Here is a 16,807-nt window from a genome sequence, read left to right as displayed (position 1 = left end):
TGTTTTCATGCACTGCTCTGGTTCGCCAGAAGCGGCTTAGTCATGCTGGTCACATGACCTGGAAGCTGTATGCCAGCTCCCTCGGCCAATAAAGCGAGATGAGCGCTGCAACCCCAGAGTCGTCCGCGACTGGACCTAATGGACTGGACCTTTACCTTTATTTGTTAGCTTATGGCCCATAATTAGTGGGCCAGTACTTTACCAGGAAGCTAACCTGGCTATGCCAGGAATTGAAGCAGTGCTGGGTCCAGGAATTAGAAGGAGGCTCAGACATACAACCTACCCCTCCACCCAACTAATAATATACTCTCTCTTTTTTGTTCCTTCCTGTCTGTATCTATGGATGCATTATACCGATCTATGGATTTGGGTGGGTATGTTTGTTTGCAGGTAATCTGGTGTACATATCAATGCCTCAGCCTTATTCTGTAGACAAGCACTTCAGTCAGTTCACCATTCAAACCTCATCTCCGATCTAACAAGAATGAATACTAGTGCTATATCTTGGGCAGCGGTGAGTCACAAGCAGTCAGAACCCCTCCAAACAAAGTCTCTACTTCATCTGCTGCCCCACACTTATGTCAGAAAAGGAGCATAGGTTCATGGCTCACAATCATTAGTTGTTGATCATGGTAGATTCATGTCTGAGTTGAATGAAAACATTTTTTTAAAGCCTGTGGGTGGTTTTCAATAAATGAGGAGCCCCTTTTCTTCTTTCCTGCCACTTCCAACATGGCAGGCATGAGCTAATGAAGTTTGCTAGGAGGAATAATCCTGAAGTTTTCAAGGTAGCAGACCCCTGGACCTGACTGCTTCCTAGTAACTACATAGTAGTAGTTAATAATCCTAATAGTAAATAAATAAAATGAAATAATTTTTTTAACTGTTTCTATAGTTAACTGCTGATTTTGAGCATTCAGCAAACACCCAGAACTCTGCTTCATGTGGAAAGTGTAGCTCTATTTAGGTATTTGAAGGCCCCAACTGGGCCAGAGGTGTCTGGCTGTGGGAAGATCTGTACAGCGTTCTTTCAGCATTCAGCTGAACATGCCTATGATCCTACCCTCACAATCACTGCAGCCTTCCCAATTGCAGGAAAGTTTCTAAGAACATTCAGCTGATTGCTCTTAGAAATATCTTTCAGGCTTTCATGCATTGGGACGGAGAGAACCGACTGGGACATTGAAGGCAGGGCAACACATGTGCCCCTATGATCTCTATATGTACTATTTCCACAAAGCTTGGAATAACACTGGAACAGTTTTGCTTCTGAAACAAATCAACACTTACCTTGAAGTCACATTCAATGGGCTTCTTGCATTCTTCACAGATGTTAGCAAACAGGCTGTCGTAGCACTTCACACAGTAAGCACTGTCTTCTTTCGTGGCGTATCTCTTTCCACAAAGGGAGGCCATGCAGTGATAGCAAGCAGACTGATCACTTGCCATTTTCAATTCTTCTTGATGTTTCTAGGGAGAAATTTGTCTATAATGAATCTTTGGAACTGCAGCACACATGACTCTCCAGAACTTCCACATCCTTGCATTAAAAGGTCTTTGTGAATAATCTCCTATGAGCTAAGAGTAAAAGTCAGTCAATCCAGCACCTAATCATATGCAGATTATATTTTTTAAAAGTGCTATTCAAATCTACACCAACAGAGTATGCATTACGTCAAATCATGGGGTGGAGCTGTCTTGGGGCCCCCAATATCTTTTGGGAGGGGCAGAGTAAGCTGAGTGCGGAGCTGAGTGTGGCATGGCTTCAGTAGCCAGCTCCTCCTCCTATCATGGAAGGAGGCCAAACCTGAGAGAGGAGCCACCAGCCACTGAAGCCATGCTCAGCCTCCTCCCAATGACATGGCATCACACATGTGTCATCACAAGCACACCTCGCTCGGCCCCTCAATCTCTGGTGCAAGTTGGCACCTCTGGCATGTGTAATGGCTGTCTCAAGTGTACACGCCTCAGCTTAACTGTCAAGTAAATGTGGCTTATTTTTTCTTTCAGATCAAAGCTGGTTTGGGTGGAAACAAACCAAACAGCAATATTTCTCAAGAAACTGCAGGATAGCTCTGCATCGTGGGTAACACCATGTGTACACGGACTCAAAAGCCAGGGGTAGGAGTGCTCCAGAGCCACAGCAAACACCAGTAATGTGTACACAGCCAAAGAGTATGTCTTTTGTACCTGGCTCCAGTTGGTGAATCCTAGGATTCTAGAAAAAAACAAAGCAAATCCCACAAGCCTGAAACCTGATTCTGCTCATCCTTCTGTTCTTGGAAAACTCATTTGAATAAATACTCAAAGTTCAGGATACAGCAGAAAAATCTTCTCAGGTTTGTAGGCAAGCTATTTTGGTTTGTTATATGCCCATTGGACCCAGAAGGACTTTACTAAAATTAGGACACGGTTCCTGAGAATCAGGGAGATCAGAAGCCAAAGAGTTCCCAGTGAAGTTGACCATTAAACATCTGCTGGATTCATTGAATTCTCTCTCTATTCATGTTATTGTGCAGCTCATGTCAAGAGTGCATGGTTTATTATGGACTCGGAGAAGAACTATGGAGGCGTGGGGCAATCCTTCAAGCTGTTTTTGAAAAGAAAATTATATATCATTGGTACAACAGTAACACTTTCCTAGCATATACGTCTCAGCATACAGTAACTAAATGAGAAGGGTAACCCAGAGTATTAAAAGTATTGGTTAATTTTTTATGCTACGCACAGCTCCCAATTCCTATATTCAGCTCCATATGCTAAATCACAGGCCATAATGTGGCGTATTATTTTGTCTCAACATACATGGCTGCCTTATAGTGTGAATCAGATGACTGGTCCATCCAATTCCAGTTTGTCGGCTCTGATTAACAGTGTTCTTCAAGCTTAGGAAAAACAGATATCTGCCCATTTAAGATCCTGTAAGTGAAGATATGGTGGATTGAACTCTGGACCCCAAGCATGCAGGTCATGTGTTCTCCCACTGAGCTATGACCTCTTCCCTACAAGGTTTGGTGTCTCTTTCCTCAGGGCCATGGACTGGTCTGGGAATTTGGTCAGCTTCTTTCTTGCCCCAAGTGAAAAATCATGTCCCAAGGTAAATAAGTCTGGTTTCTCTTTGCATGCAGATATAGATATAGATAAAGATATAGAAACAAGCTTCACTGGTTGAGACAATGTCTGTGTTATAGAAGTAGAAACACACAACACTGATTTTTCAGCTGGAAGAGCCACTGTGTGGTGATTTCCCTCCCAATATCTGTGTGGCAAAGTAAGTATTGTGAAGTAGTGTCTGCTTCTCAACACAGAAACGTAAGAAGCTGCCTTATACCAAGTCAGACCACTGGTCCAGGTTTCTTAGTACTGTTTACAATGACTGGCAGTTCTCTCCAGGGTTTCAGGCAGGAGTCTCTCTCAGCCGTACCCAAGCACTACCTGAAGATGTCAGGGATTAAACCTGGAACCTTCTGAATGTACTGCATATGCAAGCTATGGCTATTCCCCAAATAGTTAGCTCCCAAATCTGAAGAAAAGGAGACCAGTGTGGTGTGGTGGTTAGAGTGTTGCATTTGGATGCAGGAAAACCAGGTCTTCTGACTCACTCATCCAAAAAGCTCATTTGCTTACCTTGGAGCAGTCAATCACTCTCAGAATATTTCCTCACAGGGTTGTGGTAAGGGATACCCCACCATGCCCCCCTCCCCCAAGTTAACTCCATTAACAACTACGTATTTTTTGCTCTATAAGACTCACTTTTCCCCTCCTAAAAAGTAAGGGGAGATTTGTGTGCGTCTTATGGAGCAAATGCAGGCTGCGCAACTATCATAGAAGCCAGAACAGCAAGGGGGATTGCTGCTTTCACTGCACAGCGATCCCTCTTGCTGTTCTGGCTTCTGAGATTCAGAATTTTTTCCCCCTTGTTTTCCTCCTCCAAAAAACTAGGTGCGTCTTGTGGTCTGGTGCGTCTTATAGAGCGAAAAATATGGTACCTAACCTACTGATAGCTGGGATAAGCTACATCTATAGTTTAAAGAAATGGGGTAGAATATAATGTCAAACAAAGTGATTTTCATTATGCAGTAGCTTACACTGTTAACATGTGGAGACACCTTTATCATTTTAACCTATGCATCATGAAGGGGAAAATGACCAATAACAACTTAATTTTTTTGTCACATAGTTTGCAGGTGTCCTGATGTTCATGTAAAGATGGCAAGTAAATAGTGGGTAATTATTAGTGATTAAACCCCTGGTCCATTTATAAGCAACATGATTGACCACTGTTTGGAAGGAGGGAATTCAAAAATAACTCGAGTTCTGTTGACCAAAGCAATCCCATGCCCAGTTTTGCTTTGAGATGTCATTCTGGCCAAAGCAATGAGTCAATATGTCATTTATAACACTAAGCGACTAGCACTTATGTAGGAGAAAAATACCAGCCTTGAGTGCTTTTGACATCTGCTACTGTTTATTTAGCTGCAAGTAATGGGTTTGGTGCCAAGAATCATAGGAGGCGGCATAATCAGAAACTGAGGGTGGGTTTGGATGAGTTCAGACAACCAACCCACCACCAGGTTGGCCAAGTAAATGCCAGGAAACCTTACTTGAGATCAAAGGCTTTTTCAAGTAGACTAGAATCTGCAGCAAGAAATAAAATATCACCAGGTTTCCATCAACTCAGACTGAACAATTCCATGGTGGAAAGCCTGACCACTTGGCCAGTTGGTTTTCTGTAATGGTCTGACCTTTAAATAGTTCAACCCAACCATTTCAGTCTTGTTTATAAAGAGCATGAGCGTGTATGTGCTGCTGTGTGTAAAAATATAAAGGGCATTAGTTCAGGGCTGATTCACTCAGGCACCAGCACTACTTGACATCTCATTACTGGCTCACGCAAACCTCTGTGTCCTTCAGCTGAACCAGTTAACTGCCTCAGTGGGAGGTGGGCACAACATTTTGTGCAAGGGATGTCAGGTAACAGAAAGCAGTGCTCTGTGGGGGCTGATTTCTTTCACATATGCAAGTCCTCACCTAATGGCACATTCACCAGATAAGTGTAAAAATATTGGTGAAACATACCCAATGACTAGAAATACTGCAGAGAAATCCTCTGTGTGTTTCAACATTTTTTACCACCCGAAAAACATTTTATTACCGGTAAGTGTCAGGATAAGATAGATCTACTTTACATACAAAGAAGGTATCTGTCGGGTTAATTCAGCCTCTTTTCCCGTATGTATATATCTCTCTCATTGATTTTGTCTTAAAAATAAAGGAATACTAAAAACAACTAAAAACAACAACAATCCAGGTAAACCTTACAGTTCCCAAATCCAGTATCTTACATCTAATTTTACCAACTTGCCATTGCACTCATGGTATCTTATCATGGTATTTGAAATTAGACAAAATAGAATGAAAAGCTTTTCATGTGTGGGAAAGAAAGAAAGAAAGAAAGAAAGAAAGAAAGAAAGAAAGAAAGAAAGAAAGAAAGAAAATATACTATTCAAACTTAGCTTTTAAATCTGATAATACAATTCATCCATTTACTCCATCCAGCGAATTATTTTTAAAGTGTTACATTCCATTATCATTCCTGTTGCCTGCAATTTAAATACTTTGTTTCCATTCAGCAAGGAAAATGCCAGCAAGATTCAATTAGCAAGATGCCAATTTATTTCCGGTTCCGAGAAAGTATCCACAAGTGCAGCACAATTCTCTCAGGTATGGACTGTAGTGCTATTGTCCCACCTGTGGTGAGGATGCAATATTTGACATGGTTGATGATAGTGTACAACCTGAACTTTCTGCTTTACCCGACTGTTTCCCTTTCACAGCAGAACTATATTTCTGCCAAATACTTTCTGCAGTGCCTTTCATGATGGTCAAGTTCATTTTTCAGTGCCTTGTTAACATTTTGTTTTGTTTGTGTTTTTAAAAAACAACACAGCATAATGAAAGAGCTTAAGAAGACCCCTGCTGGATCAAGCTGGAGACCAATCTAGTCCAGCCAGGTGATCATGGAAAGTCTGAAAGCAGATCTTAGTGCAACAGTAGTCTCTCCACATGATTCCCACCAACTGGTTTTTAGAGAATTCCTGCTTCATGAGATTTCCTTCCCCAAATGGTGGAAAGAGACTTCAGAATCAGAGCTCTCCAATTCCTCAGATCTGGTCCTGAGCCACAATGGTGGCTCCAAAGCAACATGCATAGATTTTTATTTTTAAATTTGCTGATCAGGTGTTTGGTTGGAAAGAAGGAAAGGGAACTGAATTCAGCTCCCTAGTCCTAAATGAGTGCTTGGCAGAATTTTAATCACATTGATGGGAATTCAACTCAGTTTTACCCAGAGAAGTACCACTGGAATGAATGAATATGACTAAATTACCGTATTTTTTGCACCATAACACTCACTTTTTTCCTCCTAAAAAGTAAGGGGAAATGTCTGTGCGTGTTATGGAGGGAATGCCTACGGGTGGCATGCCTACGGATTTTCCTTCTCTAGAAACTACGTGCGTGTTATGGTCGGGTGCGTGTTATAGAGCGAAAAATATGGTAATTTCAGTGGCTCTACTCTGAGCTGAATACCACACTTTGAAAGGACTCTATGCATGCTGCCCCAGGTGTGAGACTGGCTGAAGAGTAAGAAAATATAGGGATGAACAGAGTTAGGATAAAATGTGTGTAAAGTAGCTTGTATACTTAAAAAATGAGCCCCTTTGTGGGGTACTAGAAAACAAGAAATCAGTGCTGACCAGTATAGAACAAAATGGAAAGGAAGAGGGCCAATCCAAGATAATTTGCTTCCTCAGATGGAATCTCAAATCACATCTCCCCAACAGGACTGACTCTACAGTTAGGCAGAGGCAGATGACTAATTTTCGGTATCATGAAGGGCAGCAATGTGTCCATGACTTAGCTTTTAGTTACAGTATGTTTTACTTCCAAAGAGGAGTGAGAGTCTTGGGAACCATGTACTTTGACTTAGACTGGAGAGGTGGACATCATTTTCTGTTCCACCTCAGGCAGCAAAATGTCTTGGGCCACCTCTGGTCCCCTACAAATCAATGTGCCCAGGTCCGTTCAAGCGATGCTGGCACCCATAGGCCTGTCCCTGGCAGTAAAAATGCGACAACAAATTAAAACCTAACGATTTGCTGCCTGTTCATGACACCCCCAAGTCACCTGCTTGAGGTGACTGCCTCACTCTGTCCTAGATATGGCACTAGTGTACTATCTTGTCACCATGTGGATGCATCCCTTCTTCCAAGCACAACCATGTAGCTACAGAAGAAGAATAAGAGTTTGGATTTGATATCCCTAAGGAGTCTCAAAGTGGCTAACATTCTCCTTTCCCTTCCTCCCCCACAACAAACACTCTGTGAGGTGAGTGGGGCTGAGAAACTTCAAAGAAGTGTGACTGGCCCAAGGTCACCCAGCAGCTGCATGTGGAGGAGCAGAAACACGAACCCGGTTCACCAGATTATGAGTCTACCACTCTTAACCACTACACCACACTGACTCCCACATAGCTACAGCTGCTATGATTCACATACCCTCACACATAGCATCAATCTGGGGACATGGTGCTATACATTAGCAACACTCTGGATGCAGCAGACAAGTGGTTGGTGCTTTGGAAAAAGGAGGTGAGGATTTTCTACCAATAGGTGATTGGTGACCATTTGCCAAGGGAACCCCTCCTTCAAGGATTACCCTTCATGATGTCTGGCTCCCAGAAGCTGCTGTTTTTGTTTTTTAATCCTGCACACAACCCTTTCCAGTCCACTGATCAAATAAATCAGAGTAATTCATGAGAAGAAAACCTTGAAGGAGCAAAATGAGCAGAGCCGTAGCCAAGATAAATCTGACCCACCTCGCACAATCCACTAGGATTCCTTCCCCCCACATATCTTATTTTAGCCTTCACTGTCCTGATGCCTTCTGGATGTTTTGGACTCCATTTCCCAACAGCTGTGGCTGATGGGAGTCCAAAACATCCAGAAGGCACAAGCTGGGCGAAGGCTGCCTCATTGGAGAGCCCACTCATTTCAGTAGGGCATATGCAAAAGAGCCTTTTGGTGGGCGGTGGAAGTTGGAATGCTATGGGCAAAATCAATATGTACCAGTATGGGTTTGCAAATGATTTTTAATGCTGAGAAAAACTTCTGAATTATATAATGCTTGGATTATTCCACCCACTTTTCCTGTGTTGAGCTGGTTTGGGAATAGAATGGTTTATGAAATACCAACTATTATCTAGCCCTCAGTTCACACACACAGATATGAGAACATGTAACTAATATATTAGACTCTCCTGCTAAAAATGAGTGGATGGCTGAGAACTCTTGAGTTTTTAATTGTATTCCCTCAGGGTTTGTGGAATGTCAGAGAGGAGGAGTATAAGAAGAGGAGGAAGATGGAATGCTGATCTCAGACCAAAAATAGTGACTACTTTATTTGGCACAAGCAGTGGAAAATTCCTTGTCTCTGCATACTACAAAACTTCGTGTCAAAGTGATTTGCTGTGTCTACGACTGTGTCAAATGGCCTGCTATCTAAAATGACCGACAATACAATCCATCAAAGCAATCCCAGAAATGAGCGAGCATCTTATGCTCAAAACTATTGCCTATTTGCTTTTAAGTCAAACAAAAGCAGGTAGAGAGATGTTTGAATGGGGAACACAAAGGGACCAAAGTGGTGGAATATTAAACTATTACCCCTGAGGAAGACCATCTTAAGAGTTTACACTGTTAGGTAATGTGTGCATAAGATCTTTGCTTCAATCCCCAGCATTTGCAGCAAGGGCTTGGAAAAACTGCTAACTGAGGCCCTTGTCAATCAGCATAGACAATACCGAGTGAGGAGAACTAATGGTCCTGGTTTTAAAAAAGAAAAGGGAAGAAAGTAGGTCATATGAAATTGATGGAGCATACTGGCTAAGAGGCTGTGTTATGAACCAGGAGCTCCTCAGTTCCAATCTTGTCTCTTCCATGGACTCACTGGCTAGCTAGGAAAGCCACTTCCTTTCAACCCCAGTCCTCCTCTCTGGAAGACTTCACTTACAAATTTGTTGTAAGGTTTACAACTAGGAGCACACCACCAAGTATACTTTGGTGGTGGTGAATTTTCCCCTGATTTTTTCCTCCCTAGTTTTTGTTTGTTTTGATGCAAACCTAAAGGCTCTCTCTTAGGTCTGATGAATACCTCCCCGCACCCTTGAGTGTGTGAGGCTGTTTTGACTACATAAGCAATGGGAAACACAGAATGCTGGTTGTGTCTGCCCTGTATGGAGTGCCCTGCTGCAGCTCTGTCCACTCTCTTACTGTAATCTAAAATGGCACCCCTGCGGAGTGGTCCAGTCTTGTACCTTTCCCTGAACCTTTGTGAGACTCAAGAGAAAACAGGGAGTAGTGAGTGGCTCATTAAAGGTCTATTCAAGGCTCTGTGGTATAGGACTCGAAGGACTCACCAACACTTCTGCTTTTCCCATGCTTTCTAGACACAGGTGTGAGCTTTTGTTTGCCCTGAAGCTTTTCCTGAGAAAACCATCTGCTTCCTGCCGAATTGTCGCAAGTATCAGTTTTCGGATTGACGTTTGTTCCGATTTAGAGGTAAACAGTGGGTTTCCTTGGGGAAAGTGGTGGGGCAAATGAAAAACCTCTCCGACCTGTGCCTAAAAAGCATGGAACAAGCGGAAGAAAAAACAAAACAAGTGGAAGTGTGGACATTCTCTAAGACAACACATCAAAATGATTAACAGACGTCTTCCTACACTTGCTGTCTTCTGACCCCCCAACCCCCAGTTTATAGATAAGGGAGCGAACATCATGCTGTTGAAATAGAATCTTTTCCACTGCTTTGATCTTAATCTCTAGAGAAACATGTTAACTTTAATTTTGCTGGAAGCTATATTTTGTGTTTGAGTAAATCAGATAAAGAAAGACTCCAAAGACCTGGCGCTACGCACATTACTGGACTACAAAGGTTGTCTGGTTCTTTCATTGTCTGCCTTATTTCCAAACACAGCGAACATACAGTGAGTCACTGAATTGTTGCTTACACATGTGTAGAACCAGTGGCTATAAATATTATTCTGGGTCAGTAGCCCATCTGATCAATTGTTCTCAGGCTTTCTAACATTTTATATCAAATCTAGAATTGCCATGTTAACAAAGCAACCTACTAGAATGCAGCCCCCTCCTAGCATCTGCTGCCATGATCTAGATGTTCCAAATCCAAAGGATGCTGCAGCATTAAGGTGCCTGTGTCGAGCATCCTTGATCCTTCCTGCTCTGTGACAATTCTAATCCATTTCCAAGTGTCTGTTCTCTTTCATGCCTTTGATCTTTAAAGCCTAATAACCCCATTTTAACAAAACTTACAAATTGTTAAAAGGGATGTGGGTGGTGCTGTGGTCTAAAGCACAGAGCCTAGGGCTTGCGTATCAGAAGGTCGGCAGTTCGAATCCCCGCGACGGGGTGAGCTCCCGTTGCTCGGTCCCTGGTCGTGCCAACCTAGCAGTTTGAAAGCATGTCAAAGTGTAAGTAGATAAATAGGTACCACTCCAGCGGGAAGGTAAACGGCGTTTCCGTCCGCTGCTCTGGTTTGCCAGAAGCGGCTTAGTCATGCTGGCCACATGACCCGGAAGCTATACGCCTGCTCCCTCGGCCAATAAAGCGAGATGAGCGCCGCAACCCCAGAGTCGGTCACAACTGGACCTAATGGTCAGGGGGCCCTTTACCTTTACCTTACAAATTGTTAAAAATAGACTGCTGCTTTTAAAAATTATTTTTGAGATGAACCAATCATTTTGGGTGACCTAATAAAACCTTACAAAAATAGAGCATAATATACCAAATAGTGTAAAGCCCTTAAAAGGTTGCTTGGTGGTCTTCTTTCCCACTCTATTAATACTTGACCTAGTTTTGCAAAGAAAAACAGAACCCTAGATTTTTGAAAGTCCAGTTACACGTCAACCAGATCACCAATATCTATATGCTTGTTGACACTCTCAAAGACCTCTAATAGGTTCATGAGAAAGAATTACCCTTGAAGAAACCATCCTGGCTTTGCTTCAGCAAGGCTTGTTCTTCTATATATTTTATATATGTTTTACTGTGGTTTTATAATGGTTGGAAGCCATCCAGAGTAGCTGGGGTAATTCAGTCAGATAGGTGGCATCTAAATAAATAAATACTTATACGCTTGCATATTTTATTTTTAATATTATATTCCACCAGCCTGTAACTTCCAGGAACCCCCTTGGATACTTTTTTAAAAATTGGTGTTACATTGGTTACTTTTCAGTCATCAGAGATGGAGAGTGACCTGAGTAGCATTACATATTTTTGCTAGAAGACCAGCAATTTCACATTTGAGTTCTCTGAGAACTCTCAGCTAGATGCTGTTCTTCTCATCTGGCAGGCTTCTTGCCTCTAATAGCTGATAGCTGACTGCTAACTACGCTGGCATCTTTGCTTTTTCATGTTGTTGTCTACCCCCATGAGTTTAGTCTTGATAGAAGAACCTTGAAGAATCATACAATAAAAGTCTGCATATCACAGGAATATTGTATACAAGCATAGAGGCTCTGAAGCCTATAGAGCAACCAGGATTTCCCCAGTCACTTCAGTGTGAGAGGCAGAGTCTCTTGCTGGCAAAATGATGCATTCATAGAACTGTCCCTTCCCAGTTAAGTGAATGGGAATGCTTGGGTGCTCAAGAGTTCTGTGCACACACACAAAACACAGAGAGCAGTTGGGACCCTAAAATTGGGAGACTGAGTATTGCATAGGTCACTGATGATCAGAGCCATCTTCAAACAAGCTTGCTTTTTCCTAAGGTCAATGTCACAAAGCAAACATTTTCTTTAGATTTCTACAGATTACGCAGCCTCAATCCTAGTGACCTGGATGGCAGCAAAATGAAATTCTTAGCAATGTGGTAACAGATTTATGGATAGATTTGTTCCAGCCAGCTCAGGGGGAGGGATATGTTAAGAAATGTCAAGCAATTGTATGATATGAAAAAAAATACGAGAACAAACATCAGATAGGAACAGACCAGATGTGAGAAAATGGTCTTCTCAGTGAAAGCATGTGAACAGCTGGGGGGGGGGTATGTTGTTAAAACAAGGAAGACTGAAAAAAAATATTACAGGGCATCAGTTCAAATGCCTCACCATCCTAATCGATAGTTTTAAACAGATTCCTAATGCAAAATGAGTATGGGATATTAAATAGTACTGTATAAAATGACCTTCAGTTATAGGAAAGTTTCCTTTATATGTTTACTGATACAAGATGGGCATAGCAATTGTGTTTGTGTGTGTGTGTGTGTGTGTGTGTGTGTGTATGTATACACACACACACACACACACACACACATATATATATATATAGTGGTACCTCGGGTTAAGTACTTAATTCATTCTGGAGGTCTGTACTTAACCTGAAACTGTTCTTAACCTGAAGCACCACTTTAGCTAATGGGGCCTCCTGCTGCTGCCGCGCCGCCGAAGCACAAGTTCTGTTCTCATCCTGAAGCAAAGTTCTTAACCTGAAGCAGTATTTCTAGGTTAGCGGAGTCTGTAACCTGAAGCGTATGTAACCCGAGGTACCACTGTATATATACATATCACACACACACACACACACACACACACATACATGAGAGGGGCAATGAGAATGAGAACACATACATGGTGAAGAAATTTCCACATTGAATGCCCTGCTGACTCATTGCAACCAGGTTGGAATGAACCATTTCCCCCTTCCCCATTGATTCTAATGTGAGGGGATTTGCTGATTCGGGATGGGGTAATGTTGGGGAAATAAGGGTATTAGGAATAGTGATGGTGGCTGAGCTTGCCACTGTATGGGATGGAGGCGAGGCTCCTGTGTCAGACCTCTCTCTCTCCACTAGCACATCCACAGTCATGAGCACAAACTGATCAAAAAAGATCAAAATACTATGGATGGCCAGCACTGATTTAAAGGCTCATGCGGCCAGAAAAAGTAAGGGTGGAAAGTGCAACAGAAAAGAGCTGAGTAACAAACAAACTGCACAATTCTACAAGGAATGAAACATGCCTTATAAATCTGATTATACACATTGATTTGTACCATTCCATTTGAATGGAAGTTTCTTCCAGATAGTGTATTTAGGACTGTAGCTTTATTATGTGTTTTCACTGACAATAGCCTAGGAGGCCGCATTATTATGCACATTTATGTGACACTAAGCCCCATAGAGCGCATGCATGGAGGACTTGAATCTGAGAAAAACGTCATAATATTTCTTTGCATAGCAGATATGTTGAATGGAAGGGTAGGCGGGAGAAAATGGCAGGTGAACTGTAAATATAATTACTTTAACCACAAATTGTTTCTAAGAATTATACCATTTAGCAGACACACCACCCCTCCAAACAACTGTTTCAGTTTTTTTCTTTTTTGGTACAAGTAACTGAGTTTGCTTGAATTTGCTTCGTTAATTTTGCCGTCATATTGGCAGCACAAAATAGTATATGGAGACTTTTTTGAAAAATCACACACACACACACACACACACACAGGCAACATAGAACATTTAATAATAGGAATGATTCATAATTTTTAGGTAACCCAAATTTCACAACATTGACAACATATGACCTGATAGCAAGTAGGCAAACTGCAACTTCTGTTAGAACTACTACCACCCACATAATCTCTCAGCAAATCTTAATACCGGTTAGTTCTCCCAAGTTTAAAATGTTCATCCATTCTTTATTCCCCATGTGAGTTCCTTTCTTTGGCCGTATAGCGAAATCTTAACTTTCATACGGTACATACAGAACTGTAGGGAGGAGAGGAACCTGAAATTCTCCATTATGTTCTCTCATTATGGCAGCTGTGAGTGAGAATATCTTTGATATTGCTGTGAACAACTTTTTAAATAATCAAGTTTCATATATTAGAGAGCTAGAAATGTAAGTTACTCAGATACTCACATTTTTCTACCAGTTGCCTCTTCTGATGCTTGGACAGGATGAGAAAAGATTGTAGATTTTCAGAGAAAGGGATCCAAGAGAAACAAGCATAGCCTGCCAGATCTGTTTTGTCTCCTATGGGATTCCTTGGTTCTGCAGTAGGCAGCCAAGAAGATTACTCTGTTTCCTTTAGACCTCAAACAGCTGGGTCTCTTGCTGTTTTGTCATATACTGTCTGTGTTGGGAGTTAAACACACAGCATGTAGGAGGACCATGAAGGGCTCTTATATTTCAGAAAGGAGGAGGAGATGTTTCAAAATCTGAAAATATTAACAGTCACAAATGGCAGACAAGAACAGCCCCGCCCCTAACTGCGCTTGCCATGTTATGACAGCTGCACATCAGCAGAGTACCATCCTTTGTAGCTTAAACTTGGAAGCTGACAAGGCTTCTTTAATCTTCTAGAAGCAATAATCCAGGATGCTTTAATGCTGGCTTAAAAACGATAAAACATTGTTTTGTGAAGAACTAAAAGTAGCCTTTACTTACATAATCTAGGTCTTGAAGCAGCAATTATGGTAGCAAAATGAAGGCAGATTAATAACTACTAAGGTAAAGGTACCTCTGACCGTTAGGTCCAGTTGCAGACAACTCTGGGGTTGCGCACTCATCTCGCTCTATAGGCCGAGGGAGCCGGCGTTTGTCGGCAGACAGCTTTCGGGTCATGTGGCCAGCATGACTAAGCTGCTTCTGGCGAACCAGAGCAGTGCATGGAAACACCGTTTACTTTCCCGCCAGAGTGGTACCTATTTATCTACTTGTACTTTGATGTGCTTTCGAACTGCTAGGTTGGCAGGAGCAGGGACCAAACAACGGGAGCTCATCCCGTTGCGGGGATTTGAATTGCCGACCTTCTGATCGGCATGCCCTAGGCTCTGTGGTTTAGACCACAGCATCACCTGTGTCCCTAACTACTAAGTTACGAAAGTACAAAATGTACATTCAAAAATGGTTTCTGAGCTGCAGAGCTGACATGCCTGGTGAAGTCAGCTTGGAAGCATGAAGAAGAGAGAAATGCCTAGGCAGAAAGTATGTAGTGTTAGGGCCAGCTTCCTGCTAATACAAAGGATGTGATCTCACAGAGTTCTCTGTAGTAAATTTTTACAGCTCTGTGAGCCTCAGGCCCTTCACGTGCCTATCTGGATTGTTCATTTGACTGCAATAATGTCCCACACTCCATAGAGCGTCCTTGGGACTCGTCTCTGAAGCAGCAACCATCAAGAGGAAGCATTCTAAGCAGATATACGATAGGTTCCACAGCCTTGGGATTAGATTATAGCTTGGTATATTGGGATAGTAGTGGGAAAGTATAGGTAATATTTGCTTCTGTTGCACCTGAAGTGCAGGTCCACATATGGGGGGGGGGGGAATAGGCCCCTTTTCAGTTCCTGCAGGCCACACACCAGCCAAGTTGGGGGGGGGGCTAAAGTGAAAGGATGCTAAAGATACCTTTGCACAACAGGCTTCTTTCTACATGCTCTCTTGATCCTCCATTCAGGCAAGCAAAAAGAGCAATGAGAGTTAAGGATAAATTCAAGCTAGGCAAAGTAACCCTCAAGGAGGTTGCAGTGTAGAGAGAGCCAGTGTGGTGTAGTGGTTAAGAGTGGTAGACTTGTAACCTGGTGAACCGGGTTTGCTTCCCGGTTCCTCCACATGCAGCTGCTGGGTGACCTTGGGCCAGTCACACTTCTCTGAAATCTCTCAGCCTCACTCACCTCACAGAGTGTTTGTTGTGGGGGAGGAAGGGAAAGGAGAATGTTAGCCACTTTGAGACTCCTTAAAGGGAGTGAAAGGCGGGATATCAAATCCAAACTCTTCTTCTTGTTCTCTTCTTCTAGGGCTCCTGACCTGAGATTTTGAAACCCGGGTAGAGTCCCCGAGAGCCACATTTGGCCTCAGGGACTGAAGTTGCCCATCCCTGGTGTATCATGTTGGCTCGCCAACTGGTGGAAGCCTCACTAGGCTCATACCTGGGTAAATTTGCAATATGCTCTAATGCAGAGGTAAACACACAGGATTATGCTGACATTCTGTCTCTGATCTCTTGCCTTGCCTTATCAATCTACAATGGATTCACTTCTAAACTTGAACCTCCGGACCAAGTATATCTGCTTCTCTCTGCCAAGTACTCCCTGTTCTCCCTACCCACTCTGGCAGGCATGCAACTTTTTAAGGCTGTGGCCATAGTCCAAAAGTTAACAAAAACCTGCTTTCATCATTTGCTTTATCTGCTGAACCAAAGCTGCAATTGGAGGCTCAGTGAGGGACAGCAGTGGGAAATCTGTTGTTGGACTCCCAACTCTAGCCACTATCATTCTCACTATTATCATTACTATTAAATTTATTATCTGCCGTTGACCGGCAGGTCCCAGGGCAGGCTACAACAATTTAAAATTCAATATTAAAAACAGGTATGTGTCCTGAAAACACCAATCCCAGGTGCCAAATGCCAGGATAGAGGCGTATCCTTAGCATACATTGGCAACTCAGGATGTAGTAGATTTGGAAAGCCATTGTGGGTCACTGGTTAACCTGCTGCCACTCCCAGTTTAGAATTCCATATAGGCTGAATATTGTAGGTCATGGTGGTGACACAGGGCATACTGGAGACTTCAGACGCCTGCTTCTTAGCTTGCTTGCAGCTTCCATGTGGTTCTAAAACAACTGATTTGTGATTCTCAGTCATCTATTGCTCTCCAGTTTCTGATGTAGGAAGTCTGCTTCAGAATGGATCGTGATTTGTACAATTACACGGTGTAAAGTAAAAGG

The 16,807-nt window shown here is 42.6% G+C and overlaps 1 protein-coding gene across 2 annotated transcripts in view; it reads right to left on the bottom strand.

The window, feature by feature from the left end:
- FHL5 (four and a half LIM domains 5) overlaps positions 1-14,271 on the bottom strand; it is a 30,332-nt gene extending 16,061 nt beyond the window's left edge. Inside the window, exons 1-3 of one of the 2 annotated variants that reach the window (XM_083493863.1) lie at positions 14,000-14,250; positions 9,476-9,679; positions 1,291-1,470 (exon numbers count right to left, since the gene is read on the bottom strand). In XM_083493863.1, coding sequence (XP_083349989.1) covers positions 1,291-1,470; positions 9,476-9,496 — 201 coding nt within the window. In that variant the 5' untranslated portion in view covers positions 9,497-9,679; positions 14,000-14,250. Of the gene's footprint in view, positions 1-1,290; positions 1,471-9,475; positions 9,680-13,999 lie in introns of both variants that reach the window. The other variant, XM_083493864.1, reaches the window with a different exon arrangement.
- Between the last annotated feature and the right edge of the window lie 2,536 nt (positions 14,272-16,807).

The sequence above is a fragment of the Podarcis liolepis genome (genome assembly GCF_965112155.1).
Source record: "Podarcis liolepis genome assembly, chromosome: 3".
In the NCBI taxonomy this organism is placed as follows: Eukaryota; Metazoa; Chordata; class Lepidosauria; order Squamata; family Lacertidae; genus Podarcis; species Podarcis liolepis.
This window is presented reverse-complemented; position numbering and strand designations above follow the sequence as displayed.